The sequence below is a fragment of the Dicentrarchus labrax genome, unplaced genomic scaffold, assembly GCF_905237075.1.
Source record: "Dicentrarchus labrax unplaced genomic scaffold, dlabrax2021, whole genome shotgun sequence".
Taxonomy (NCBI): domain Eukaryota; kingdom Metazoa; phylum Chordata; class Actinopteri; family Moronidae; genus Dicentrarchus; species Dicentrarchus labrax.
The window spans coordinates 29,009,447-29,036,104 of record NW_026136715.1 but is presented as its reverse complement, the minus strand read 5'-3'; the positions used below and the strand labels follow the sequence as shown (position 1 = coordinate 29,036,104).

At 40.8% G+C, this 26,658-nt stretch overlaps 1 protein-coding gene across 3 annotated transcripts; it reads left to right on the top strand.

Annotated features, from left to right (window-relative positions):
* Positions 1-363: 363 nt before the first annotated feature.
* On the top strand, positions 364-26,648 carry myt1a (myelin transcription factor 1a). Of its 3 annotated transcripts, none has more exons than XM_051426003.1 (23): positions 364-603; positions 2,666-2,750; positions 2,859-2,913; positions 6,846-6,888; positions 6,983-7,051; positions 9,309-9,538; positions 11,834-12,952; positions 13,184-13,303; positions 13,673-13,763; positions 14,472-14,585; positions 14,675-14,892; positions 16,029-16,231; positions 16,313-16,528; positions 16,625-16,773; positions 17,995-18,057; positions 20,532-20,600; positions 20,854-20,916; positions 21,007-21,090; positions 21,978-22,199; positions 22,359-22,450; positions 23,754-23,857; positions 24,001-24,144; positions 25,544-26,648. In XM_051426003.1, exons 3-23 carry the CDS (start codon positions 2,859-2,861, stop codon positions 25,682-25,684), a joined length of 3,609 nt encoding a protein of 1,202 aa, XP_051281963.1. In that variant the 5' UTR covers positions 364-603; positions 2,666-2,750; the 3' UTR covers positions 25,685-26,648. The 3 variants fall into 3 exon arrangements, with proteins under 3 accessions (XP_051281963.1, XP_051281961.1, XP_051281964.1); XM_051426001.1 differs by having other exon boundaries at positions 365-603; positions 25,541-26,648; XM_051426004.1 differs by lacking the exon at positions 20,532-20,600 and having other exon boundaries at positions 366-603; positions 25,541-26,648.
* The last annotated feature ends 10 nt before the right edge of the window (positions 26,649-26,658 follow it).

Here is a 26,658-nt window from a genome sequence, read left to right as displayed (position 1 = left end):
TATATGTGTACATTTCAGTTTTTTTAATGTTATTTTTTTAAATTAATCTAAATTAATGTGTTCAATTTCACAGCGTTTGACACCCGTCGCTCCGCCCCCAGACCCGCCCCTGCTGTACTGTAGGTTAATTTAGTTATTTTAGTAGTAGTAGCCTATATTGCTCTATCATGCCTAGTACTTGCACTACGTAGCTGGTTTTAGGTTACTGGATGTTTTATTGACTTGAGGACTGTGTTCGGTGAGGTCTTCCTCCATACCCTGTCCTCCAGCTGCTTCACGGCTCTTTAAATATTGTCACCGAGTCCGCCTCCAGCAGCCCAGAGACCGAGCCGAGGGGGCAGGGCGGCCCCTCCGTGAGCCGTGGCCGGCTGCAGCTCTCCTGTGCTCCTGCAGGAGGCAGTGCAGCGGGGCTTCTGTCCATGGTGCTGAAGATTCGGGCTGGCTCTGTCCGGGGTGCTGAACAGCTCCGGGGTGCTGGGCTCAGTCTGAGGCTGCTGTCATTACGATTCACACCGTGTTCTGGTGCTTTATTGTGCTTGTGTGTTACCGTACACGTCTGTCTGCCAGCCCGGAGATGTCGGAGGAGCGGAGGGGGAGGGGAAGGTAAGGCTTTATGTCTCCCTGACAAAGAGCATGAAGCGCACTCATTTGTCGGTATTTTCTGGGGCCTTGGCTGCGGGCCTTACGGTGGAATCCACACCGAGCAGGAAGGACGTGATGTAGCGATATGTAGGCCAGTCCGCCGTGGTTGACAGTGTGCTTCTTTCATCTGTTCGCTTCGTGGAGAATAATTGAAGCCAGGTTTGAATTGTGCGGACGGTGAGCTTTTAAAACCGATTATTATTGTCGATCGTTATTTCCGGCCCCTACAATGGCGGCTCGGCGTCGATACAGTCAGGTCTGTGTAAACCGCTGAACGCCGGTGGCCTTTGTATGTTCTGCGTTTAGTCAGTGTGCCAGTTGAGGAGAAGAGAGAGGCCTCGTCCCGGTTAGCACCCCGGCCTACATCTCTGCTGTCACCGCACAACAAGCCTGCTCTCTGTAGGCTGCTCGATATTCACTTTTTGTGTTTTTTGTGTTAAATGTTCTGCCTGAAGAAATGTAGTGGTAGTCAGTCCACATTAAAGTGATGGCATGCTCAGTGTTAGCAGGAATAAAGTCACTTTAAACCTTTTCTGGCTCGTGACCCTGTTCGAAGGTCCCCAAAATGTCAAAAGCAAGCTGCTGTCAGGCTGTCATGTCTGACATACCTTCGTATATAAGAGGACTCTCTAAGTGGAATATATTGAGTTATTTGTGTTTACTGTCTTATTTTTTGTTTAATTAAAAAAAAAAGGTTTTATTGTTATTTTTTCATATAGGCTATGCTATGCTTATTAAGATAAAAAAAAAAGGAGACACACAGTTTTTAAGAGGGTTCTTCTAGACCAAGAAATTGAAACAAAAGACCCTTCCAAAAGTCTCAGTCAACTTTCTCCTTTCCTGTACTTAGATATGCTAAGGCTAATCTATAGAAAAGACAACCACATTTTGAAAATGGTTGAAAGATTAAAACAACATACAGTCACATCTTAAGTTAGCTAATGTTTGCAGAACTATTGGTGTAGAGCTAGTTAGCTAGTGTTTTTGCTCTGTAGCAAAATGTTAGTGAGCTAGCTAGCTAACGATTTATAAAGATTAGCTGTCCAGTTAGCTAGCATTTAAGCTAAAATGTGACTATATATGTCATTTTTATCTTTGAACCATGCATCCATAAAACATTCACAAGCCTAGAATATAGCATATATAAGTGCAGGTTGAAAGGTTGAAGTTCTGATCGAGGCTTGCTCAACTGTTATTAGAGCAGACACCAAAAAGGGGCGGGACTTAAAGGGTAATTCTTAACTTCTGAAAATCAATGAAAATCAGAAACAAATGATGAACAAAGCTACATGTTTTTCATAGGACAATGACAGTCATATTTTCAGTAAATACATTAGACCATCCCTGCCTTGCATATGTCTACATATTTGAAACCCCACACCTCCAGTTTGTTATGCAGGCTTTCTGTTATGATGCCATGAGTACGTAACCCTGGTGACATCACTATGACATCATCAGGGTTATTTTCCTCAGACTTGACAAAGCTCCTCCAGAGCCACAGAGGACATGATTATACAACTGGCTTCACAATCTGAGTAGTAAGAACTTTTATAACAATTTTATAAATGTAAAATAGTTATCTTTCAGAATCAGAATCACTTTTATGCACATACAAGGAATTTGACTCAGGTTTTATGTTGCTCTCAATGTATAAGCCCAGATTAACAATATAAATAAACAGAACAAGTTCAACAAAAAAGACTTAGACTTATATGTAGAGTTATACATACTGTATCTATAAACCATCATTTGTAGACAGTAGACAATAGTGCAATGGTGCAGAGTGCAAAGGATGCTGAAATAAGTATTTTACATGCAGGTATCTTTATGTATATGGGGTAGGTGGATATGACAGAATATACAAATGCAAAGAAACAGAATTTTCAGCAATGGAAAATAAGTAATGAATGGTTTCATTAAGAGTCCTAGGGTTATTGTACAGGGCAGTTAACTGTTGGTCAGAGTAATGGCCTGTGGGTAGAAAATCACCCACTCACAGTAAATGGGTTGTTTCATCCAACAGAAAATGAGTTCAAAGGTCAGACACTGAGCCAACGGTGGACCAGGGGAGAGCCAATCAACCAGAGGGGACGAGCCTCAGCATCAAAGTATCTATCTATCTATTATCTATCTATCTGTCTATCTGTCTATCTATTTATATCAGTGCTGGACTGAATCATTTCTCTTCATCTTACTTATATCCTACTGTTATTCAGATGAGCCAAGACACTACAGAGACACGAACACGAACCCGCTCCAAAGGCATCCGGGGTCAGTGGAAACAAACACACACACACACACACACACACACACACACACACACACACAGAGAGAGAGAGGATGTAAACTGATATTGATGTGCCATTTAATGTTGCATATTCATTTAATTGACCCTTCCCTCCCCTTTTTACTCTGTGCTCATCTTCGTTGAAAGATAAAAACAACATATATATAGTCACATCTTAAGTTAGCTAGCTAAGTTAAACTAGCCATCTCATGTTTTGCTAACATGAGCAAGCTAACTTAAGATATATATATATACAAGAGTTTCTCTGGTTTTACTATTTATAGGTATGTGTTTAATTAAAATTACACTTTTTGTTTTATTCTATAAACTACTAAACTAACATTTCTCCCAAATTCCAAATAAAATTAAAGCTGCAAGCAGCGATGAGCGGGCCCTCGCACTCCACGCAACTTGGGGTAACACGTGCGGACGATAACATGAAAATTTTGTGGAAATCAGATCATAATCGCATCCCAGCACTTACTTCCTGCTGTTTTAATCAGCAACATATTTTGACTGTGCTGACCGATTTTGAAGCAGATCCGATAAATTCTCTAGGAGGAGTTCGTTCAAATACAACGCAAAAAAACACTGAAAATCACTGCAAAATTCACCGTGGTCGAATTTGATGGCACGCCACGGACACGCTGTTAAACGTTCAGTCACAAATAGCACAACTTTTAATCAGCAATGTTTTTTGACTGTACTGACCAATTTTGAAGTAGATCCGATAAATTCCCTAGGAGGAGTTTGTTCAAATACAAGGCGAAAAGTTCGCCGAAAGTGAAAATCAAAATCAAAATGGCCGACTTCCTATGGGGTTTGGGGTATGGGTCCAAGAGGCCATACATATCACACATATCAGTGAAACGTGGCGCCGGGGGTGCTTTGTTGAAATACTGTAGGGGGCGCTACAAACACGACAAACACGTTTTTTGGTATGTGAGCTGCAGGCACCAGTCTACACGTACCCTGTGAATTTCATATTCATAACTATTACGGTCTCCGCACAGTGATTTACCCTGCCATCAGAGCACCACCTAGTGGCGGATTGTTGACGCATTTTTTTAGCGAGCCTCAGGGAGCCATGGGGAATCATTGTACCAAGTTTCGTTTTAATCACACGTGCCAATGCTGAGATATAACTTCTTCATTTTAAAGAGCGCCACCTTGTGGCGATGGCCTGAACTTGTGCACGATGCCTAAGGAAGATATGGGGAACTATGGACCCAAGCTTGGTGTCAATCGGACATACCAATGTGGAGAAATGGTCTACTTCTTTTTTAACAAAAAATCTTAAGGAAGTCTTAATTCTATAACGTGCTTATTTTTTGAAAATTCAAAAATCTTCAAATTACTTTTTTTTGCCAGGACGGTCTCCAGATGCTACGTGAAAGGTTTTGTGGGAATCGGACAAAGCACATAGGAGGAAGACCGAAAAGTAGTTCATGGATATTTCGCGCTCCAACAAAAAAAAAATTTGTGGAAGTGGGCAGGGCCTTTATGGGGAGATGCAGCTCCATTCACCGAACGCGTGGATATAAGGTTTTTGAATGTGCGACAAACGATGCAGACGTTATTATCCTAAACGATCCTAAAATGATAGTAGCGCCACCTAGTGGCCAAACCGAAAGCAACGCATAGAATATAATTTTTTTTGCCACGACTGACATGTGCACTGTGTTTCATGACTTTTCAAGCATGGGAAAGCCTCCAAAAATGCAATTCATTTGTTACTAAAATAATAATAAGAATCCTTACAATTAGGTTGCACGGTCAGTGCTCGGGCCCTAATTAAAAGTGCAAGCAGTGATAGGCGGGCCCTCACACTCGGTGCGCGTTGCGGTGTGCTGCAGCCGCGTCACGTGCCGACGTAACACATGCAGACCACAACATGAAAATTTCACGTAAATCAGATCAAAGTTGCCATGCAGTGCTTACTGCCTGTTGCCAGTAGGGGGCACTATCACTATATCTGAATATTGTCATGTAAAAATGTTCAGGGCGGTACTCTTATTAAACATATGAAGTTTCATTGAGATTGGCCGACTTCCTGTTGGGTTCGGGTTATGGGTCCAACAGGCTTTTTTGCTTGTCCAAACATGATAGACATGCAAACCAATTTTCATGTCAGTCGTACGTGTCTTGGGGGCTGATTCTGGGGGGCGTGGCTAAGCCATTTTGAAATATCATCAACAATATGTTTGCAATTTTTTAACTAAATTTCAGCTGGATCTGATCAACCTGCTAGGAGTAGAACGTGAAAGTACAAAACGTGACATTTCCTTTCACCACTAGGTGGCACTATCACTATTACTGAATATTATCACATAGACGTGTTCAGGGCGGGACTCTTATCAAACATGTGAAGTTTTTTTGAGATTGGATCATGTGCACTGAAGTTATGACAATTTTCTGTTTCAGGCCACACAGTGACAAATTGCACAACCTTTGATCGTGAATGTCTTTAGATGGGTGTGTCCAAATGTGAAGTCGAGCTGATAAATTCCCTAGGAGGAGTTTGTTCAAATACAACGTGTGCAAATTTCCAGAAATGGCTGTAAATCCAAAATGGCCGACATCCTGTTGGTTTTAGGATCTGGCTCCAGGGAGATTTTGTCTATGTCAGGATTAGATCTACGCTTGTAGCGATTTTGATGCATATCTGTGAAACAGGCACCGGGGGGGCCAGTTTATGGGCCCCTGAGGGGCCATTTTGCCATGCTCATAGTGGACCCCCATAAAATACGGAATTTTTCGCCAGAACTGACATGTGCACCACGTTTCATGAGTTTTGGAGCATGGGAAAGCCTCCAAATATGTGATTGAAGAGGCAGAAAATAATAACAATTCCTTGCATTACAACACTGTCAGTGCTCAGGCCCTAATTATTGTCATTTAGAGCATTTATTTGCAGGAAATCACAACTGTTGAAAATAACATTAAAGATGCAGTGTTTTCAGACCTCAAATAATACAAAGAAAACAAGTTCATAATAAGTTTTGAACAAAACAATACTAATGTTTTAACTTAGGAACAGTTCAGAAATCAATATTTGGTGGAATAACCTTAATTTTCAATCACAGCTTTCATGCGTCTTGGCTTTCTCTCCACCAGTCTTTCACATTGCTGTTGGGGGACTTTGAATTCAGCTTTGTTGTCCCCAATGTCTGCTGCTTGAACTTGTTCGTATGAACCGCCATCTTTGAAATAAGGATGGAGCCAACCTGATGCTCACTGTATCCCTCTGCCAGTAAAGCCATTGAACCCTTCTTTTCCTCACTCAAAACTTTTCTTTTCAACTCTTTTGGCATGATCAATAGTTATTTTTTGATTCCTGTTACTTTTGAGATACCACTAGCACTGTTTTTGCCATCCAGCTGGTCCTATTGCAAGAAGATAGCGATGACCACAGCAGTGTTATTTATACTTTTTCTCGTTAAATAAGATTTGGTTCAGGTGATCACCTAATCAGTACCTCATTAAGTAGAATGAGGTGTGCTTGTGTTGAAATTCAACAGACACTGGAATGGAATGGCTGCCATACATGTGGAGATGTCACTTTTATCTTTTAACCATCTTCAAAATGTGTCTTTTCAACATAGACAAGCCTAGCACATAGCATATCTAAGTACAGAAAAGGAGAAAGGTGAGCACAGAGCAAAAAGGGGCGGGAGTTATAAATGGCTGGATTAACAGCGATAGAGAGTTGTGGGGCAAAAATGAACCATGGACCCGCTCTGACACACCCTAGGAAGACAGAAAAGGACATGTATGTAGAGGGGTTCATTTAACAGTATGTAATGTACAAATAATTTTCTCTGCAAAATAAAAGCATCATTGGCTTTTCATACTTACAGCCCTTACATGACTTTTATTTCTGATTTTAATGATTCCCGTGCTGTTTTATGCTCAGTGCCATCAGAACTCGTGGGACAAGAGATGAAGCAGGAGTTAAGGTAAGGTTCTATGCTTTAACAGAACACTATCATGTATCATCTAATGAGTGTGTCTTATGAGTATGAAGTGTGTATTTGTCTTGTTGCGTGTCAGTAGCAGCTGTCCCACCCCTGGATGTGATGGCAAAGGCCACGTCAGTGGAAGATACTCTCGACATAGAAGGTAGGATTCACACTGTATTTCAGCAAACCTTCTGCATAACAGTTTTATTTAGTTATTTAGTTTTTTAAATTTCCTATGTTATAATTTTATGTAAAACCATATGTGATATTAGCATTAGGTTAGCATTGCCACAAAAATCCTATGGGATTTATCCATTTCTATTTTGGATTATTACCGAAAATAAGGTCCATTGTGAACAAAGGCTCATGATACTTGATGCATGTTTTGTTCAGCAAGATAATCTTCACCTCAACGTCACCACCACCAAACTTCCAACTTGTATTAAACCTTGTAATTAAAATCTACAAGTTGTAAAGTTTGAGTTAGAATAGTTTGCAAGAGCACAGGTATAAACACAATGAGGCTGTAAAGGTGGACTATTGAGTAGATAAGTCTAACCCACAGTCAACCTCAATAGTCTCTTTTAGCCACTTGGAAGCAAACGCCTTTGTTAAGACACGGAAAATCTTCAGAATTCAGAGGTGGGGTATTTACTGACTTATTTTATGTCATAGAACAGAATGTGAAAATATCTTAAGCACAGACCTTATTTCAGACATCTGACCAAAAACCCAGTCAAAAAAAAACACTGACTTTGAGGGCAGGGAAGCGGAAGTGCTCAACTGCTAACTCAGTTCCAGGTTTTAGGACTCCTGCAGCACTCTATTATGTTACATCTTGTTGACATAGGAAAGGGTCTTTCCCAAACTGCCACCACAAAGTCAGAGGCACTGTACTGCGTAAAATATCTTTGTGTGGTGGAGTTTTCCTAAAGCATAGAGGGTGTTGTAAGGCATTAAGTCATTTGTGATTTTGGTCTATATAAATAAAATGCTTTAATTGAAAGGTTCCTTGCCCAAATCTTGAAAAACAGCCTTAGACCAAAAATAGACAGATGTGATGATATACCATGACATGAAAATATCTACCCAGTATATACATGTACAGAAAAAATATGTAGATGCACATATAACGTAAACATACTTTAGGTTATGTATAATAATTCTTCATAGGCCACATTTACAATGTGAGTATATGTGATGTAATATGTAAGTGAATTATTTGATGTTCACATTCTTGCCAAGAGTGTGGAGAGAGGATAAATACCACTCTGTGATGCAGTTTGCAATGTGAGTCAATGATCAGAATTTTCAAATCCATCTTGTGGGCCTTTGCTGAATGTCATCCCCTCTCTCTCCCCCCTTTCCTGAGGCCTGCATAACAAGGCAAAAAGCCCCAAAAATATGTACAAATTATATGTTAAGGTAACTTGGGTAAATTATGTTAATTGTACCAATTCTATTCAGTTAAACTTAAAACTAGTAAATATATTCATATACACTCATATGCAGCATTTCTCCAAACTTATTTAAAATGTGTTAACAGAACATGTCAGAAGACTGACTTAACCGTATCTTCTTTATACTAATGTTACCACTGAAGTTGAATTTACTCAGTTTTCTACATTCACATTACCTTTCAAAACAACTGATATACTATAAAAACTATTTACAATCAATCGATCATCAGAGTGGTAGCCAATACATTTTATGTGGATCAACCAGTTTAATTGTTACCGCTGTAATTAAGTTATCAATAGCCCACTTCTTTTTTATGACTAGTCTTTTGACTATGATCAACTGTTTACACTTCACGGGATCATTAAGAATTGGGCATATGATTTCTAAACTGAAATAGAACAAAAAGAGAAAAATCCTAAGCATTATAGCACAGTAAGGCTTACATTTTTGCAATGATATGAAGTCAACTTAAAGACAAATCTCACAATGTAACTGTAACAGTAACGTTTATACTGTGAGATGTAATGAATACTTAAAGGTCCAGTGTGTAACATTTAGGAGGATCTATTGTCAGAAATGTAATATAATATTCATAGGTATGTTTTCATTAGTATATAATCACCTGAATATAAGAATCATTGTGTTTTTGTTACTTTAGAATGAGCCATTTTTATCAACAGAGGGACCTCCTCTATGGAGTCTGCCAGTTTCTACAGTAGCCCAGAACAGACAAACCAAACACTGGCTCTAGATAGGCTGTGGTTTCTTCTACACACTTGGAAGGCGAGCAGTATCAATTGCAATCTTCATTCACCGCTAGATCTCCCTAAACCCTACACTCTGGTCATTTAAGTAATGGACAAAACAACAAGTCAACTTTGCTGTTTTATGTTAGCATGTTAGATGTTAGCATTCACTATATATATATCACTGCATACCCATCCTGCTCTCCTTAGTGTACTAGGATGCCCAATTGTGAAGAAAAGGAAGCTGGAGGAGGCTGAGGTTGAAGAGAACCAGTCTGCTCCCAAGAGGAGGAACCAGCCTGGCAAACAGGCAGCAGATGAGGGCTACACCGCAGACAGCGATGCAGCAGAGGAGGAGGAAGAGGAGGAAGAGGAGGAGGAAGAAGATCTCAAAGAGAAGAAGAAAAACAAAGCAAAAAGCAGGCCAGAGGCAATAAAACGTGAGTAAAAGCAAACCATAAAAGTTACCTTGAAAAACTGCCATTACAGCACAGTAACAGTGTGGAGTCAGCAGGTAGGGTCAGAGCAAGGGAGATTTGGACCTCACTTTCAGGTGCTTCTAATTAAACCAGTTCACCAAAGTGTAATTTTCCCATCTACACTTCTCACATTGTTTCATTTGAATGACTGTTGGATGCCTTAAAGACCCCATGTATTAAGACATATATAGTCTGGAACAATAATGTGTGTCTGATGTGTTTTTTGTTCCAGTTTTATCCCTGTATTATTCTTAGACTAGCTTAAATAATGACAAAATCCATTTCCATGGCAACAAGACTAAAAAGCAGCCATGCTAGCAGCTCTGTGGCGCTGTACTTAGCCAGAATGGTGCTTTGAGCTAAATGCTAACATCAGCATGCAAACAGGCTAACAATGACAATGTTAACATGCAATGTTTAGCAAATAATGTTAACTTTGGTCACCATAATAGTTTTTATAGTTAAGCGTGTCATCAGGAAACAATCTGCAACAATAATCTGTGTTAAACAGCACAGCTGCAGCTAATGGGAATGTTGTTACTTTTTGAGATAATTGGTCTCAATATGGATCACCAATTATTAGAAGTCATACTGGTGGGAACCACCTAGTTGGTTGTGGATGCTGCTAGCATGGCTAAAAACTACATAATTTCATAGTTGCAGTCATACAGTACCCAGACTCTTAGAGGAATGGGTGATTTTCATTTCAATAAAAAGTGCATGGTAGCATAAAATTTGTACTCAACTAAGAATGCTAAATATCTATGACACTTGCATGCATTCTTGATGTCTTTTTTATATAAATCACAGTTGTGTGATCTTGTGTACAGCCAACAAACTCATGTGGACTGGATTATTATATGAATGTAAAATAGGTACAGCATTGATGTTTGACCTTGGTTCTGACTTCATCACTCCTCTTAAGGAAACACTCCAGTCAGACTTGAGTCACAGATTTGATGACTTAAGACTCAACTTGACAAAATCAAAAAAGACTTGGAACTCAAGTAGGACTTTGTCACTGACTCATGGCATCACTTGGACAATAACTAAATACTTGATACCTGAAATACTTGATACCTTCCCCAATGTCCAAATATTAAAAGGTATGTTGAACCAGTCCGACAGCATCAAATAAAGTAGCACGAGAAATTAATGAAGAACCAACCTAAAATTACTGATAGTCTTTTTCCACCAAATTTGCTCTGATTCTTGTAACAGTTCCATTCAAGATTCTTGGAACCATGGTGCTATCTAGTGATCTAGCCCTTGTTTCCACAAGTTTTGAGTGGAATCACTGTAATCAAAGATGCGTCATCAACAGAGGGTGTTGCACAATGCACAATGACCTGTAGAATATGACACGCCTACTTTTGGCTCTAGCTGAGCCTGAGCCAGAATGGAGCCAGTTCCCTGTTGGTGGAAAAAAATATACAAAGGATCATATGGGGTCCTTCATTCTGTTTTTAAAGAGGCATCACATTTGGTCACAAGTGCATTATGATTATTTGTTTAGGATTTGAAACTCAAAGTTGGAATTGGGACTTGACTTGGGATTTGACCTGCGCAAGTGCAAAGACTTGAGACTTACTGTAGACTGTAGCTTTCCGAAATGCTAACAGCAGCATCATAGTTTTTCAGGTGATGAGTGTGGCATCATACCACAATGATGAAAAGGATGGCTTGGATACATGTTGCAGGGAGGTAGTGTGTAATGTGAGTGTAGCAGCAGTCTCAAGTTGACTGCCTTAGCTAGATCACACGCTTCGCTTAATGCTAGACAAGTCAGATAAGGTCAACTACAATGTCAGGTCAATTCAATTCAATTTTATTTGTATAGCGGCAATTCATAACAGAAGTTATCTCAGGACACTTTTCAAATAGAGCAGGTCTAGACCGAACTCCTTATAACATTATTTACAGAGACCCAACAGTTCCCACCATAAGCAAGCACTTGGCAACGGCAGCAAGGAAAAACTTCCTTTAAAGAGGCAGAAACCTTGGAGTGACCCCGGCTCTAGGTGGATGGTCGTGCCTCGACCAGTTGGGGTGAGAGAGAGAGTGAGAGAGACAGAGAGAGAGAGAAAGAAAGAGAGAACAGAGGTAAGGACAGAGACAGAGACAATGGTACACAGCAACAACAGTAGCAACAACTACACTAATAGTAGTGACTGATGATGATGAGTCACATCACAGGTAAGGTATTGTAAAGAAATGACAAAGACAATGACATTCATCAATACTTTGAATCCACAGCCGACTGCTCACTGATGACAACAGAGGACACAGAAACAGCAGTTTGTCCTGTGGCTGAAGACGGCAATAACGAAAGCACCACCTCTCATACTGCAAACAAAACTGAAAGTGAGAAAAGTGAGGAAGATAAACCGGTAATACTCACCGATGATCTACAGCAGGAGGAAACAGAGACAAATGAGGAGGAGGAAAGTCAGCTGGTGACAAATGACCAGCCGTCAGAGCAAGCTGAAGAAGAAACAGGGGTTACTGAGCTGAAAGAGACAAAAAAAGAGGAGGAAGAGGATGCAGAAGAAGAAGAAGAAGAAGAAAAGAAAGAAGAGGAGCAGCAAGAAAGTCCAGAGAACACTGTAGAAGAGAGGGCGGTAGAAAGACAGATGATAAGCCAGGAAAACTCTGATCACCAGTACTCCAGTGGAGATTACAAACATCAGGCCAAAGAATCAACAATGGAGCAGAGTAAGAGGGAGGAACAGGGTGAAGAGGAGGACGAGGAGGAAGAGGAAGAGGAAGAAGAAGATGAGGAGGAGGAGGACGAGGAGGTGGGAGAAGAAAGGGAGGTCCACCAAGAGGTTGATACTCCTTACGCTTTGAGTTCACGCACTCAGGGATCTGAAGCCGAGGTGTCGCTCAGGGAAGAAAAGGTCAGCACCCCCATGACGGAGGAAGAGGAGGAGGACGAAGAGCAGCAGGAGGAGAGAGAGGAAGAGGAGGACGAGAGGCATGGGACGGAAGCCGGCGAGGTGGTGGAGGAGGAAGAGGAGGACAGAGACTCCAGCAAAGCCTCTCCAAGTACAGTGGTCATAGAGCTCCGCTCTGAGGAGGATGATGATGAGGATGATGACGAGGAGGAGGAAGAGGAGGAGGAAGAGGAGGAGGAGGAGGACGGAGAGGAGCAGGATCGTGTCTCAGAGGGCTCAGGAATCACAGACGACTCAGAGAACTGGGATATGACTCGGGGGAACCTGGGACTGCTGGAGCAGGCCATTGCCCTGAAGGCAGAGGAGGTGAAGGGAGGTCAGGAGGCCCAGAGCTCCCCAGAGTACCATCCATACAGCACCTCCAGCAAGAGCTCCGAGCCTGCTGCTGCAGCCCGCCGCACTTCTCACTACAGCAAAGGTACTCTTACTGTTACTACTACCAAACGGTTCAAAAAGTGCTCCTGTTTATCATAGTGGAATAGTATGGTCCTATTATTGTAAGAATGCTGTTACAGATCTCTGTGGTTGAATGTATTCAGAAGTCTATTAATGTCACTATCAATACCAATTTTGATCTGGTATTACTTGGTATTAGGTCAGAAGCACACTTTAATTCATTACTGCTGCCATCTCACCCTCCCCTATTCAGAGAAGAAGGAAGTAAAGTGTCCAACCCCAGGGTGCGATGGGACAGGTCATGTGACGGGGCTGTACCCTCACCATCGAAGTCTGTCTGGATGTCCTCACAAAGACAGAATCCCTCCAGAGAGTGAGTACATTACCTTTCATAACACAATAGACTACCAATGGACAAACCTGACATTCCTGAGGCAACTTCCAGATGTTACTGATGTTACAACCCAACCCTTAGAGTTGTCTGTTTTAACATACAAACCATGTTTATTAGATATTCAACAGCTTCTGAGCTTTGAGAGTTATTATTGTTATTATTATTATTTCTATTAACTATTATTACTAGTACTACCAAATCTACTTCTTTCTCTAGAACTTTCTGCAGCTACTAATACTACTACTTGTATTGTCACTACTGCTTTTTCCACTACTGTCTGTGTTACTACTGCTAGTGACAACAAACTAAACAGAATAACCTGAGTTTGTGTCTGCTGTGTGTCTGTAGTCCTGGCCATGCATGAGAACGTCTTGAAGTGTCCGACTCCTGGCTGCACAGGCCAAGGCCATGTCAACAGTAACCGCAACACACACCGAAGGTTAATAAACCACCCAAGAGCGTGCAAAAACACACACACACACACACACACACACACACACACACACACACATAACATTGATTTCCTGGAGATTTATCCTGACCATAACCACTACTTTCCTACCCCTAACCTTTAACCTGAGTTAGCATTTTAGCACCTCGGGTTCCCTCTCTTCAAAGTCAGTGGGTTTTTGTAAGATTTCTAAAATAAGGCCTGTGGTTAAAGGTCCATTTAGGACAATCTTTTGTCAGAAATGGAATATAATATTCATAGGTATGTTTTCAAGATAAGAATCGTTGTATTTTCGTTAGCATTTCGTCTCACCTTTGAATGAGACATTTTTACAGAGGGAGCGGGTCCTCTTCTATGGAGTCCACCATGTTGAACAGCCGTGTTTCTACAATAGCCCAGAACGGACAAACACTGAACACTAGTAAAGATTTTCTTGCTGAACAAAACATGTGATTATCGTAAACCTTTGTTCACCACAGAGCTTATCTTCTGCAACAATCCAATCGAAAAATCCTATTGGCTTTTTGTCAAAGAAACCAGGACAATGCTAACTTCCTTCAATGTCATCTAATACTACTAACATACTTATACTGTCTTTAGAAGGCTTATAAATATTTCAAACTCCTGTCAGCATATCACATTTCTACCCATTCATGTTTTATTTTTATCAAACATCTGCATATGTCTTCCTGTCAGTCTGTCTGGCTGCCCCATTGCAGCTGCAGCTAAGCTGAACAAAAGCCAGGACAAGCAGGTTCATTTACAAGCTTCAGCCAGCGAACCCTCTTCCAACTCTGACAGAGTGCTCAGGTGAGACATAAGCGTTTTCTATTCAAGATTAGCTTTAATATGGCTGTGCCACTGCAGGAATAATGTATAACTACTGATTTTTCCTCCAGGCCCATGTGTTTTGTGAAACAGCTGGAGATCCCTCAGTATGGCAGCTACCGGCCCAACGCAGTGACCACCACGCCTCGAGCCAACCTGGCCAAGGAGCTGGAGAAATATTCCAAGGTGTCTTTTGACTATGCAAGCTTTGACGTCCAGGTGTTTGGAAAGCGGATGCTTATCCCAAAGACACCCAGCAGCACTGAAACATCACCCAAAGCCTTCAAATGTAAGATCCACCATGCTACACTACCGAGTGTTACAGTGCACCATTATGTATAATGTATTGGTTAACATTTAACAATGATACATACTCGAATGGCTTCTTATTCAACAAATTCAGTGTTTTCTTGAAACTGGAAGGCTCTATGAATATAGTGTGTTCAGGTCTTCAAAGCTTAGATTTTAAATAAAAATACAAACTTAATAATAAAAACTAAATAACAATTCCATTTAGTTTTTCTTCACAGAAATACTGAGATATAGGCCTGCTGTGTAAAGATATTTAGTTTTCTTAGACACCTGAAAATCAAAAAGGCCTCACAACCCCCCTGCAAAGCTTTGGCGACCCCTAGTGCGGGTCCCGACACCCAAGTTGGGAACCATTGTTTTAGAATGTCAACAGTATGTTCTATTCATTCATATGCATAAATTATTTTAATTTGAGCGCACAGATTAGTAATTTTTGTGCATGATTTATTAATTGGAGAGCAGGAATTAGTCATTTGTGGGCATCAATTATTCATTTGAGCGCACAATTTCTCAATTTGTGCACACAAATTAATTTTTCTTTTCTCTAGTGGCCAGGCTCTGTTCATTACTGTGTGGTTACCTTCCAAATATTATATTTATGATTATATTTGTCCTCTGTGGGGCAACAAATGGGTTTTTGGCAATATAACTGATAAAATGTATTAAGATGTATTGTTTCCGGTCTTGTTTTTTCTGTATGAAAATATTAACTATATTATATTGTGGTTTTAGAAATGTATATTCATTTTAAGCCTTTCAAAATCAACATTTAACCCATGTCCTTTGTGTGGCATAGTGGGACTCATTTTCAACCATTTTCCACACAGGTAGAAAAGATTTTGATCTGTGTGGTCATGATATATATATATCAATGTCAAGCTACACAAAGAAGTGCACTGTCCACACAGTCCTGTATTTCTTTGATCTGGCTGCCACAAGAGACCACCAGACCTCTTGGAGAGCTGCGAAGGAGAGGTTGCAGCTGATCCAATATCCACTACAAAGGACATGTTATTAAAAACGAAACTAATGAAAAAATCTTTATCATATGTTTATTGTATCCATATCACTTAAATTATGCTCAAAAAATCCATCTGCTCCATTCCCACACAGCTAAACCATTCCCTAAGGCCTCCTCTCCCAGTCACAGTGTGTCAGGAGGCTTTTCTAAGAACGCCTCGTCCTCCAGTGGTTATGACTATAGCCAAGATGCAGAGGCAGCCCACATGGCGGCAACAGCCATCCTCAACCTTTCCACCCGCTGCTGGGAGAGACCAGAGACCCTCAGCGCCAAGCCCAGGGACCCCTGCACCAAGGTCAGCTGGCTTTCATTCAGAAAGATTCCTCTCATTTAGACTAGACTCTGTTTAGACTCTCTCTTCATCTGAACCCCGCAGGAGTCGGACATTGAAGTGGACGAGAACGGCACCTTGGATCTCAGCATGAAGAAGACCAAGAGGGAGGGCATGCAGCCTCCAGAGCCTTCGTCCTCCTCGTCTTCATCTTCTCAACACATCGGAGCCACCTTGTCTCAGGGTCACACTCAGCCAGAGTGGGAGGGGCCGCTGGACTTCACCAAACCAAGTGGAGTCAAAGAGGAAGACCATGAAGAGGTTCTGTATACACTCACTGACATCACATCAGTGTAAGAAGAAACAGACAGGTAAAGGGAGTGCCAGAGTCACTTATCTATTTTTACCTTTCTCCAGGTGGAGTATGCGGCTCCCTCATACACCTCATCTGATGGTGAGGAAGAGGACCAGGAGAACTTGGAGGAAAGGAAGTACCCTGGTGAGGTCACCACCAGCAGCTTCAAGGTCAAGTTTCAGCCCAAAGACAGCAAGAAAGACGTTCTTGTGTAAGTCACCTCCATTTAAAAGGTTGTTCCACTTTTTATTATTTAAAGATGATTGTTTTGGAGCTTTTTTGGACAGTTTAATAGCTAAGAGACAGACAGGAAATGTGAAGAGAGAGGGGGGCAGTATGGCATGCAGCAAAGGTCCCTGGCTGGAATTAATGTTAATTACAGTAACCATCTGGTTACCAAGGCGCTCCTCTGCTTGTCATCTAATTGTAGCTTGTATTAAGTACTTTAAAACAATACATTTAGTAGTGGGATTGCAGAAGGAATTATTTAGAGCAGCAGATCATTTTCCAAGTCAAGAAAGAGCCAAAATACTTCTTTGCTTCTTTCTGGAGGATTTGTTGGTTGCACAACTGTTTCTGTCTTTTACTATGAGGCTGTGAAACCAGCAGAAAAAAGAAAAAGGCAGGACACTATCAATACAAGATTGATAAAAAAACAAAACAAGGGACAACTAAGAAGGAATTTAGTTTGCAGAGAAGGTGAATTCTCAGACTCCAAAAACCAAGATGGTTGTAACTGAAATATGTTTCTAGTCAACGCAGAAACAGAATCCTGATTCATATTTGACCAGCACTGTCTAGTTTGACAGTTTGAACTGAGTTTGCTGCATTGAGCTGGACGGACTCATTGAGAATGACCTGTCCAGTTCTATTTGCCTTCTTTCTTTTTTTTATTAGATTTTCAATCCCATGGCTGCACAGATAAAACAGTGGGGAAGAAAAACAGCTGGTCCTCATTATGTGTTAAGTGACTTTTTCTGTCCCAGCATTGTGTGCAGGTTGTTCATTAAAAAAAAAGACAAATTCCTATTTTATGTGCCTAGGACTTTTATTCTTCTTGCTGGGATATTGAAAGATGTATATAGGACATGTAAAATTCAATTCAAGCTGAAAGCCTAAACTCTTTTGGAACAAAACAAGTCATCATTTATTATGCAGTGTTTTTTCCTAGTATTTCAAAGATCAGCCATGTAGTCATGAATGATCCGGTGCGTCCTGTTTTAGGGTGCTTTAATGTATTATTTTGTGTTCTTGGGTATTTGTTGAGTTTTATGTATTTTAAGGCCCATCTAGGGACAGCCATTGCAAATTAGCTTATGCTATAAAAGTTGGGGTGTGTGGCATGTTTTTATGTTACATAATTGTCCCTATACAAATAAACAATAAAGAAAGGGCAATAGAATGACCTGTGCACGTATGTCTTGCTCCCTAGATGTCCCACCCCAGGCTGTGATGGCAGTGGACACATCACTGGCAATTACGCATCCCATCGAAGGTAAGACCTGCACTCTGACTAGGAAGTGATAAGTCAAGTATGTTTGCGTTACAAATCTAGTGTGATTGTAATGATGTCAACTATCTGCTCCTAACATTGATTCTGACTGGAATCAGTTTATAATTAAGGGGGAGTAGTGGGTAAATTTGGCCACATTTTTCCAGCAAACAATGGAAAAAGTCTACTAATCTTACTGCCTGGACAGACTCAACAAATCTGATTCCTGCCTGTGGAAATTTAGACAAGCATGACACAGAGCTTGAATTAGGTCAGTACTCACCAGTACCGAGCCCTGCACTTTAGTACCACTACTTGTCAATCAGTAATGCCACTTTCAAACGAATGTTTTATGGTAGTTATGTAGATGTACTGTAAGTGTTGGATCAAAATAAATTTTCTGCTCAAACAAGCCACAAGGAGGCACGATGTGCAGCTGTGTTAAGTACAATATGTTGGAAGTTGGAAAGCTGGTGGATAAGAGCATATATAGGAGCCTGTAAAAGCCTCTGACCATACATGGCCTGTACAGAGATCAGTTATGCAAATGAAATACTACTCATATTACAAATTTATCAATTAGTCAAATTAATAATTCTTGATTCATGCCCCCAAATACTGTATTTACATGATTTGTAGGCTGCTGGTTTTAGAGTAGAGTACAATTTATCATAAAAGCTGCTTTCTTGTGTTTAACACCATTAAGGCTGCAGTAGATATTTTTTATAAAAATAACTTTTTGTCATACTTTCTGAAACTTTCACTATCTCCTGAAAGTAGTTCATGAGACAGATAATCAGTCAGGATATAGTGAAAGTTTCAGCAAATACGGCAAAAAGTTATTTTTATAAAAGTTACCTACTGCAGCTTAAACAAGAATAGAATAGACGAATACACAAGGAGCAACTTCAACATTAAAGGTCCAGTGTGTAACATTTAGGAGGATCTATTGTCAGAAATGGTATGTTTTCATTAGTGTATAATCAGCTGTATATAAGACTTAATATGTTTTTGTTACTTAGTGTCCGCCTTTGTTGAACCACCATGTTTCTACAGTAGCCCAGAATGGATAAACCAATCACTGGCTTAAGCCACCGTAGTTTCTCTGGCATGCTTGTAAGGGGCATTGTAATCTGTAACTACACTGCTAGATACCACTAAATCCTACACACTGGTCCTTCAATTTAGTTCTCTAGGTATAAAGATCTGCTACAAACAAACCCTCTCCTTTGAAGTGTTGCTTCTTATGGTTGGAATATCTTCATTACAGTATAAAGAGAAACATTTTCAGATGATTTGACATGACAGGTGTTCAGATGACGTTGGTCAAAGTAAAATAAACTACTGAAATGAAGCTGAAGATGTTCCACATTCATCCAAACAGCCTCTTCAGTTCTAATGAAAGAGCTATTGTAACATCAGCACCTTCATGGCGATTAGCATCTCATTGTCTTCTGGGCCCGATCCCAATGTCCACCTTAAAGCCCTGAACCCTCCCAGATGTAGTCGACGTCACCTGGTAAGAGTTTGTATAAATAGGAATGTGACAGCACTTTGTGACATCTTTTAAAATGCTTCTAAATATCTAAATATTCTAATATGTCTTATCTGTTTTATTATTAGAATGTATCTTTATTGTTTGGGGTTTAACTTATTATTTTAATTTCCTGATTCATTTCTGAAATGTTTTAATCCTGGTTCAACCATGCAAAATACTCTGTAACTTTGTTTTTTAAAAGTGCTGTATAATTATTATATTATATTATATTATATTATATTATATAATAATGTAATCTTGATGACGTCAAAACGTGTTACATAAAAAGCTTTGTTTGGCTCTAGCTCTAGTTACATAGCCGAGTGGGTTTGGGACTTTTTATTTTATTTTATTTTACTTTCTTAATTTAAGGGAGAGTGGATGAGAGGTCAAATAATAAAAATGTACAAATATTTGTCAATTTAGCATCACACATTTCTTGTGGCTCCTCCCATGTTTGTTTGCGGCTTTTTAACACCTAAGGGCGTCTCTTGTCTGTAAACTGTGAGTAATCCCCTCACGCAAAGTCTGCAGAAATGCGTCTCAAAGCCTGTGAGTCTAAGATTGTGGAGATTGGGATTGGGCCCTGAACAAGGATTCTCACCTTTGGTTACTTCCTGTATCATGTGACCAGGAGACATGCTGTCATTAGAACTAAAGAGGCCTTTCGACAGTTAAACATCTTCCAGTGGATTGTTTGATTTGCACCTGATGACTCCACACACTCACACACATTCATCGTTTATTATTTGTCGTGCCCAATCACTTAAGAGATGAGATCAGATAATAAAAGAACTCCTGTCCTCCCTGTGTGTGTGCTGCCCAGTCCTGTCCTGGCTCTGTAGTCCAGTTCAGGTTCTGGCTCTTTCCTTCACTCATGCTCAGACATCCTGTTTCTCAGTCTGGTTTTCTGACGTTCTCTCTCTAACCTATCTTCCAGTCTGTCAGGCTGTCCTCTTGCTGATAAATCACTTCGGACCCTCATGGCTGCCCACACAGCTGAACTAAAGTATGTCTGCTTTCTCCTGTCTCTCACCTCCAACATGTTCACTGAGCACTCAGTCTGCAGCTACAGCTCTGTCCCTGCTCTCCTTTTAACACTAATATAAAATACTCAAAATCAATCATAATTAAGTCCAATATTGAACAATCCAAACCAAAAACAATGAGCCCTCATTATTTAGTAAGGAAAAGTGGTTTCTGCCTGCAGTCTGCTGTTAGTGTAAGCCTGTGGAGTGAAAGAGCGTCTGTGTGTGTCTCAGGTGTCCCACTCCAGGTTGCGACGGATCAGGCCACATCACTGGAAATTACGCCTCACATAGAAGGTAGGAGTTCTCCTCCTGTTCATCCTGCTGTACTGTCAGTTACTGTATGCAGATTGTATGTGATTGTTCCTCTCTGCTCCTCTCTGCCAGTCTGTCTGGGTGTCCTCGAGCCAAGAAAGGCGGGATCAAATCGATCCCCACAAAGGACGACAAGGAAGACTCTGAGCTGTTAAGGTGAGACACTGTAGCTCATTAGCTCTTAAAGAGCTAGGCACATATAACATTAGACTGGCGTTGTCCCACGGATACTACAGCATAGTAGGGCCATTGTATAAAATAAATGGCCCTACTGGCAGGGGAGAAATAATCAAAAAAAGTCTTTGCTAGAAAAAAATTCTCTGAGATTAAATGTACAATATGTAATTTCTGCCACTAGGGGGTCTCTCACATCAAAACAATAACAAAAGACAAATTTGACATGACATGGTGAAGTAGCATGATATAACCACAACGCTGATGCATGCACAAAGGGGTTAAGACACCATTGACAGGTGACCGGTGAAACACAACGTTACCTGAATAAAATGAGTTTGAACATTGTTGGAAACATTTGGCATAATGGAAGAACAAAACATATAGAACATAGAGCTAGTGTTTATACACTCTTTAATGCGGAAATGTTACAGATTATAGCTTAAATATATCACATTTATATAGACTGACTTTCTCTCAGCACCCCTGCTGTGACTTCCAGCATCCTTAAAACCCTTTTTGTCTTGTAAAGTTGTGACTTTAATTTTAGAGATTTTTGTGAATTTTTTCTAGTAAATGTATTAATTTAATCCTGAAATATAACCTCCATCCCCCACCTCTGTCTTTCAAAAGCAATGGCCCTAATACGCCCTCATACACGGCTGTTAGAGGAATTTGTTTCCGACTTGCATGATCCAAATGATTCTAATAACTTTGTTTGAAAGGCCAAGTAAAAAGTGTATTGACAGAAAATAGACGCAATCACATCCAAAATTCACAACATGTTTTTGTGTGAAGCCTCAAATCCTGCTTTAAACCTCATTTTACCTTTCAAACTAACTTTTTGCCTACTTTCTGCCTGTCTCCAGGTGTCCAGTTCCTGGCTGCGACAGTCTGGGCCACATTAGTGGGAAGTACGCCACCCACCGCAGTGCCTACGGCTGTCCACTGGCAGCACGCCGGCAGAAGGAAGGTCTTCTTAATGGCACTCCTTTCTCCTGGAAGGCCTTCAAGACTGAGGGCCCGACCTGCCCGACGCCAGGCTGCGACGGCTCCGGACACGCTAACGGCAGCTTCCTGACGCACCGCAGGTATCCTGAATGTCTGAGCTTCGGCACACAGAGAGCAGTGTGATCAAGTAAAATGAGCTGCTGGGCCCCCATTTATCGCTCATGAGCCTTATGTACATAGAAAATCTCAGCCTTGTTAGAATGTAAGAGCTCTTAATCCTGATCAGCTGCTCCTCTCAGTCTGTCAGGTTGTCCCAGAGCATCGGCAAACAAGAAGAGAGCCAAGTTCCCTGGAGACGAGTATATCACTGCAAAGTTCAGAGCCAGTGACGGTAAGAGACATACTGACCTTTCCCCCCTGCCTGATAGTATGTCCTGAAGGAGAAGACTCTAATGAAGTCTGATGACTTTGGACTCGACTTGACAATATAAAATGAAAACTTGCAACTTGACTTGGACTTATATATAGGTTTTATATACGAACTTCACTTGCAACTAGGTGTCATACTAGCGGAACAGCACACCAGACCAAAACAATGGGACAGAATTTAGCTCACCAAAACTGACTTTGTTAGGCTTTCAAACAATCACCAACTCTGGTTTGGTTGAAAGAAATCCTTAATTCTCACAGTGTTTCCTCTAGGATTTTTTTTAGCAGCGGCGGCAGGCCCATCCGAACTGGAGTTTAACTGGACAGCCCCAATAACCTCTAAATAGTTCTACTTGTTGTTAAATTGCAATGTGAGCGGCAGCCAACGGGGGTGCATTATGTCGGCAGGATCATTTAAAAGGCAACCGTGACTACATTGTGCGTCTGCCCCATTTCTGATACCGTGGTGGCAGAAAGTTAACAGCGGCGGGCCGCCGCTCCAAAATCAACATAGAGGAAACACTGTCTCAGACGTAGATGATAAAAACAGCAGTTTCAGTCGCTCTACTCTCAAACCACAGAGAGGTTTTGATAGCAACACAGAGAGAGTGTGACACCATGACTCCACTATATCTTTACATAGAGAATAGTTGTTTGCAGCTATATAAGCCCAGAACAGACAAACCAAACAGTGGCTGTAGATAGGGTCTTTGTGTTTGCATTTTTTTTTTCACAGCCTGTTCTCACAGATCATCAGATACAGACATACAGACATGAGTGGTGTTCAGTTAGTTGCAATCGGAAACTTCACTGCTAGATGCCACTTAATCCCACACACTGGTCCTTAAATGTTTTAAATCTCATATATAGAACCTTTTAAAAAATGTGCCACTAATCAATTCATTTACCTTAATGCATCTAATAAAGCTACAGGAAAGAACCATAAAGAGCTAATGTTACGTTACTGAGCCCCATTAGTTGACTTGGGATTTGAGTGCAAAGTCTTGAGACGTACTTTTTACTTGCAAAACAATGACTTGGTCCCACTTCTGATATGTCCCACATGTCTCACATATATCTCCCAAACTACTAAAACATGGTGACATCAGAATATAAGAAACCAGGACATAGGAGCCCCAATGTGATGTTTTCTACAGTTTAATAGACTTGTTGCCACGTGCAGCACCTGTACCTGTAATAGAAATCTGTGACGGCCAGAGGAGGTTTGTTAAGGTGTGTTAAGGTATGTTGTTGCTCTTGCTTAGTTCTGGACAATGATGAGGACATCAAGCAGCTCAACAAGGAGATCAACGAGCTCAACGAGTCCAACTCAGAGATGGAGGCCGATATGATGAACCTGCATACTCAGGTGAGCTCAGCTGCTCAGCTTGCTGCACACGGACGAGGATGAGACATGTTTCTTGTAGGAGACACTGCCCATAGACCACACAAGACGTCTATAAAGCTGTTGACAGTGAATATTTCTGTGTTCTGTATCTGTCTCGGCTTCAGATCTCTTCGATGGAGAAGAATCTGAAGAGCATGGAGGAGGAGAATAAACAGATCGAGGAGAGGAATGAAGCTCTGTTCCTGGAGCTATCCGGCCTGAGTCAGGCCCTGATCCGCAGCCTGGCCAACATCCGCCTGCCTGCCATGGTGAGTGTACACAGAGTGTTTTAAACCAGGACAAATTCCCTTCTCCTATAGAGTATCTCACTTCAACAGAAGCAAATAACAGCTATAATAATTTCTCAATCTTAGAAGAAATGAGCACCTGATTGCAAAATTTAACCAAAAGCAGCAAGAACATCCGGCTACCAAGGATGATCAATTTAGCCTGAATGGAACTGATTTGTCCTTTTGAGGTTACACTCCGTCTGTCCCAACACCCCAGCATCTATTCTCTGGGGTAGACTGATGGAAGGCAGGTCAAAGTTTTAACTCATTCTGTGAAACATCTCAGCATCTACCAGATGGACTGGACATGTTGCAAAATATTTGTTGTCCCCAGAGGATAAATTCAATTGACTTTGGCGATCCTGTTCTTTCTGCTAGTGCCACCATGAGGTTGACCTTTGTGGTTTTAAGTAAAATGTCTCTAAACAAATGGATGGATTGCCATGAAATTTTGTACCGAAGTTCAGGATGAATTGTAATAACTTGTGGTCTCCTGACTTTTGTCATGAACCCGCTCTAGGCTCATGACAAAGGAAGAGAATTTGAGGGTTTTAAACAAAAAGAAGTTTAATTAAACAATATTAATGACAACAAATTATAATATGTATATGTACGTCAGTATGGTCAGTAATGTAGTTAGTGTGTGGACATGGGTGAAGTGTGTGGAAAAAGGTAATGCATATATCAAAAACCAAGGAACCTGCTGGCTGGAAGGAGAGAGAGCGACTGATCACTGATCAACCACTTGTAAAGCCCAGCAATCAGGATAAACCAGGTGTAGTCCATCCCATGGCCACACCCTCTGCCACTCTGTCTCCTGTGAACAAGGGAAAAGACCCAGACCAACCAGAGGGGGGAGGGGTCATCACACTTTCCATCATTCATCAGTCAGTGCAATAGTGTACATACTGACCATACTGACTGTTAGTATATCAGTGACTCAATAAACCATCAGCAGATCTATAATTAGCTGTCTGACATTGATGAATGGCCAACTGTAGCCTCCGTTACTGCTGTCCCTCTACACAGTTAAACTCTCTTTTTCTATACATGGCTAACAGAGAGAGCGGTAACTTGAGACTCACCTGTCTTGACCTGCTAAACAACCCTGGACTAACCCTGCAGTATATTTAAAAAATGCAACAGAGGAGTTGGGGGTACATGGGGGACAAACAACTGTGTCAGGCATAGGCTTGTAGCTATGTAGTGTATTATGATGGTGTAAAAACACAACACTTTCTATATTCAGGTGATTTTACATACATACCTATGAATAATGTTACACACTGGACCTTTGAACCTTAAAAGATCCAGATCTTACCTGACTGACAGGGTTTGGAATTTTTGGACTTCTGAACCTGTGTGTGTTTTTCAGCAGGAGCCGTTGTCAGAGCAGAACTTCGACAGCTACGTAGAAACCCTGACCCACATGTTTACCAATAAAGACTGCTACCAGAACCCTGAGAACCGGGCTTTGCTTGAGTCCATCAACCAGGCGGTGAAGGGCATCGAGGTGTGACGGACAGGAGGAGTATGGGGGGGGGCATCACAGTGACAACACCAATCTTTCTTTCCGAACCCTTTAGATACTGTATGTAATTAATTCTTCTCATTTGGAACTTTGTCATCTGTTATTTGCGTTTGTTTGCTGTTTGCATGTTGCTTTATGGCGGTGTGAGTGTGAACAGATGAGGGTGTGGATGTGAAGTGCGTGGTAGCACACTGGAGTTAAACTGTTACTGTAAGCAGGGTGTATACAGACAGGCAGAGAGTGCAGAACAAAGGCGGGAGGTCAGTACAGAGCCTGAGCAGATCCTCTTAGTTAGTGAACATATCCCACCTCCACTCAATAATGTTGATAGTATTCTATATGAGCATAGTGATGTTGCACCTCCAGGACTAGTTTGTAGATTCATTCTTACTATTGCTGTGTAACTATTTAAGTCCTTTGCAAATGTTAGTTTAATAACAACTTATTTATTCATGTCTGCTGTATTTTTTATGTTGGCCTATTTATTATTCATTATCTATTTATTCAGTTGTTTTCCAAAATGCTACCTGAGAAGATTTTAAACGGTAACCATGAGAAAGGAAATAATTTCCTCTGCATTGTTGAACAAAGAGGAAATATTTTAAGATATCAACTATGAATTCTTTTATATATCTTATTATTTATTTAAAATACTGGGATCTTTTTAAGTGCAAATATTTTGTAACTGAAAGTTTTTTAATAATTTTCTAAAGATTTGTTTTTGGTTTTGGTGCTTCTGTTTATATGATTTTCCTGTTTATTTTCACAAACTATTTTGAGTACATTGCAATACACTGGGAATATTGAGCTGCACATATTTGGTATTTATTTGGTGATGAAGAACAAAGTGATGGTGAATATTTATTTTGTATTGTCTATGTGTTAATGATGGCTGTGTATGGATTAGTCTTTAAGTTGCTCTTGAAATAAAGGTTAACCTGCAGTAAATGTGGACTGGGCTG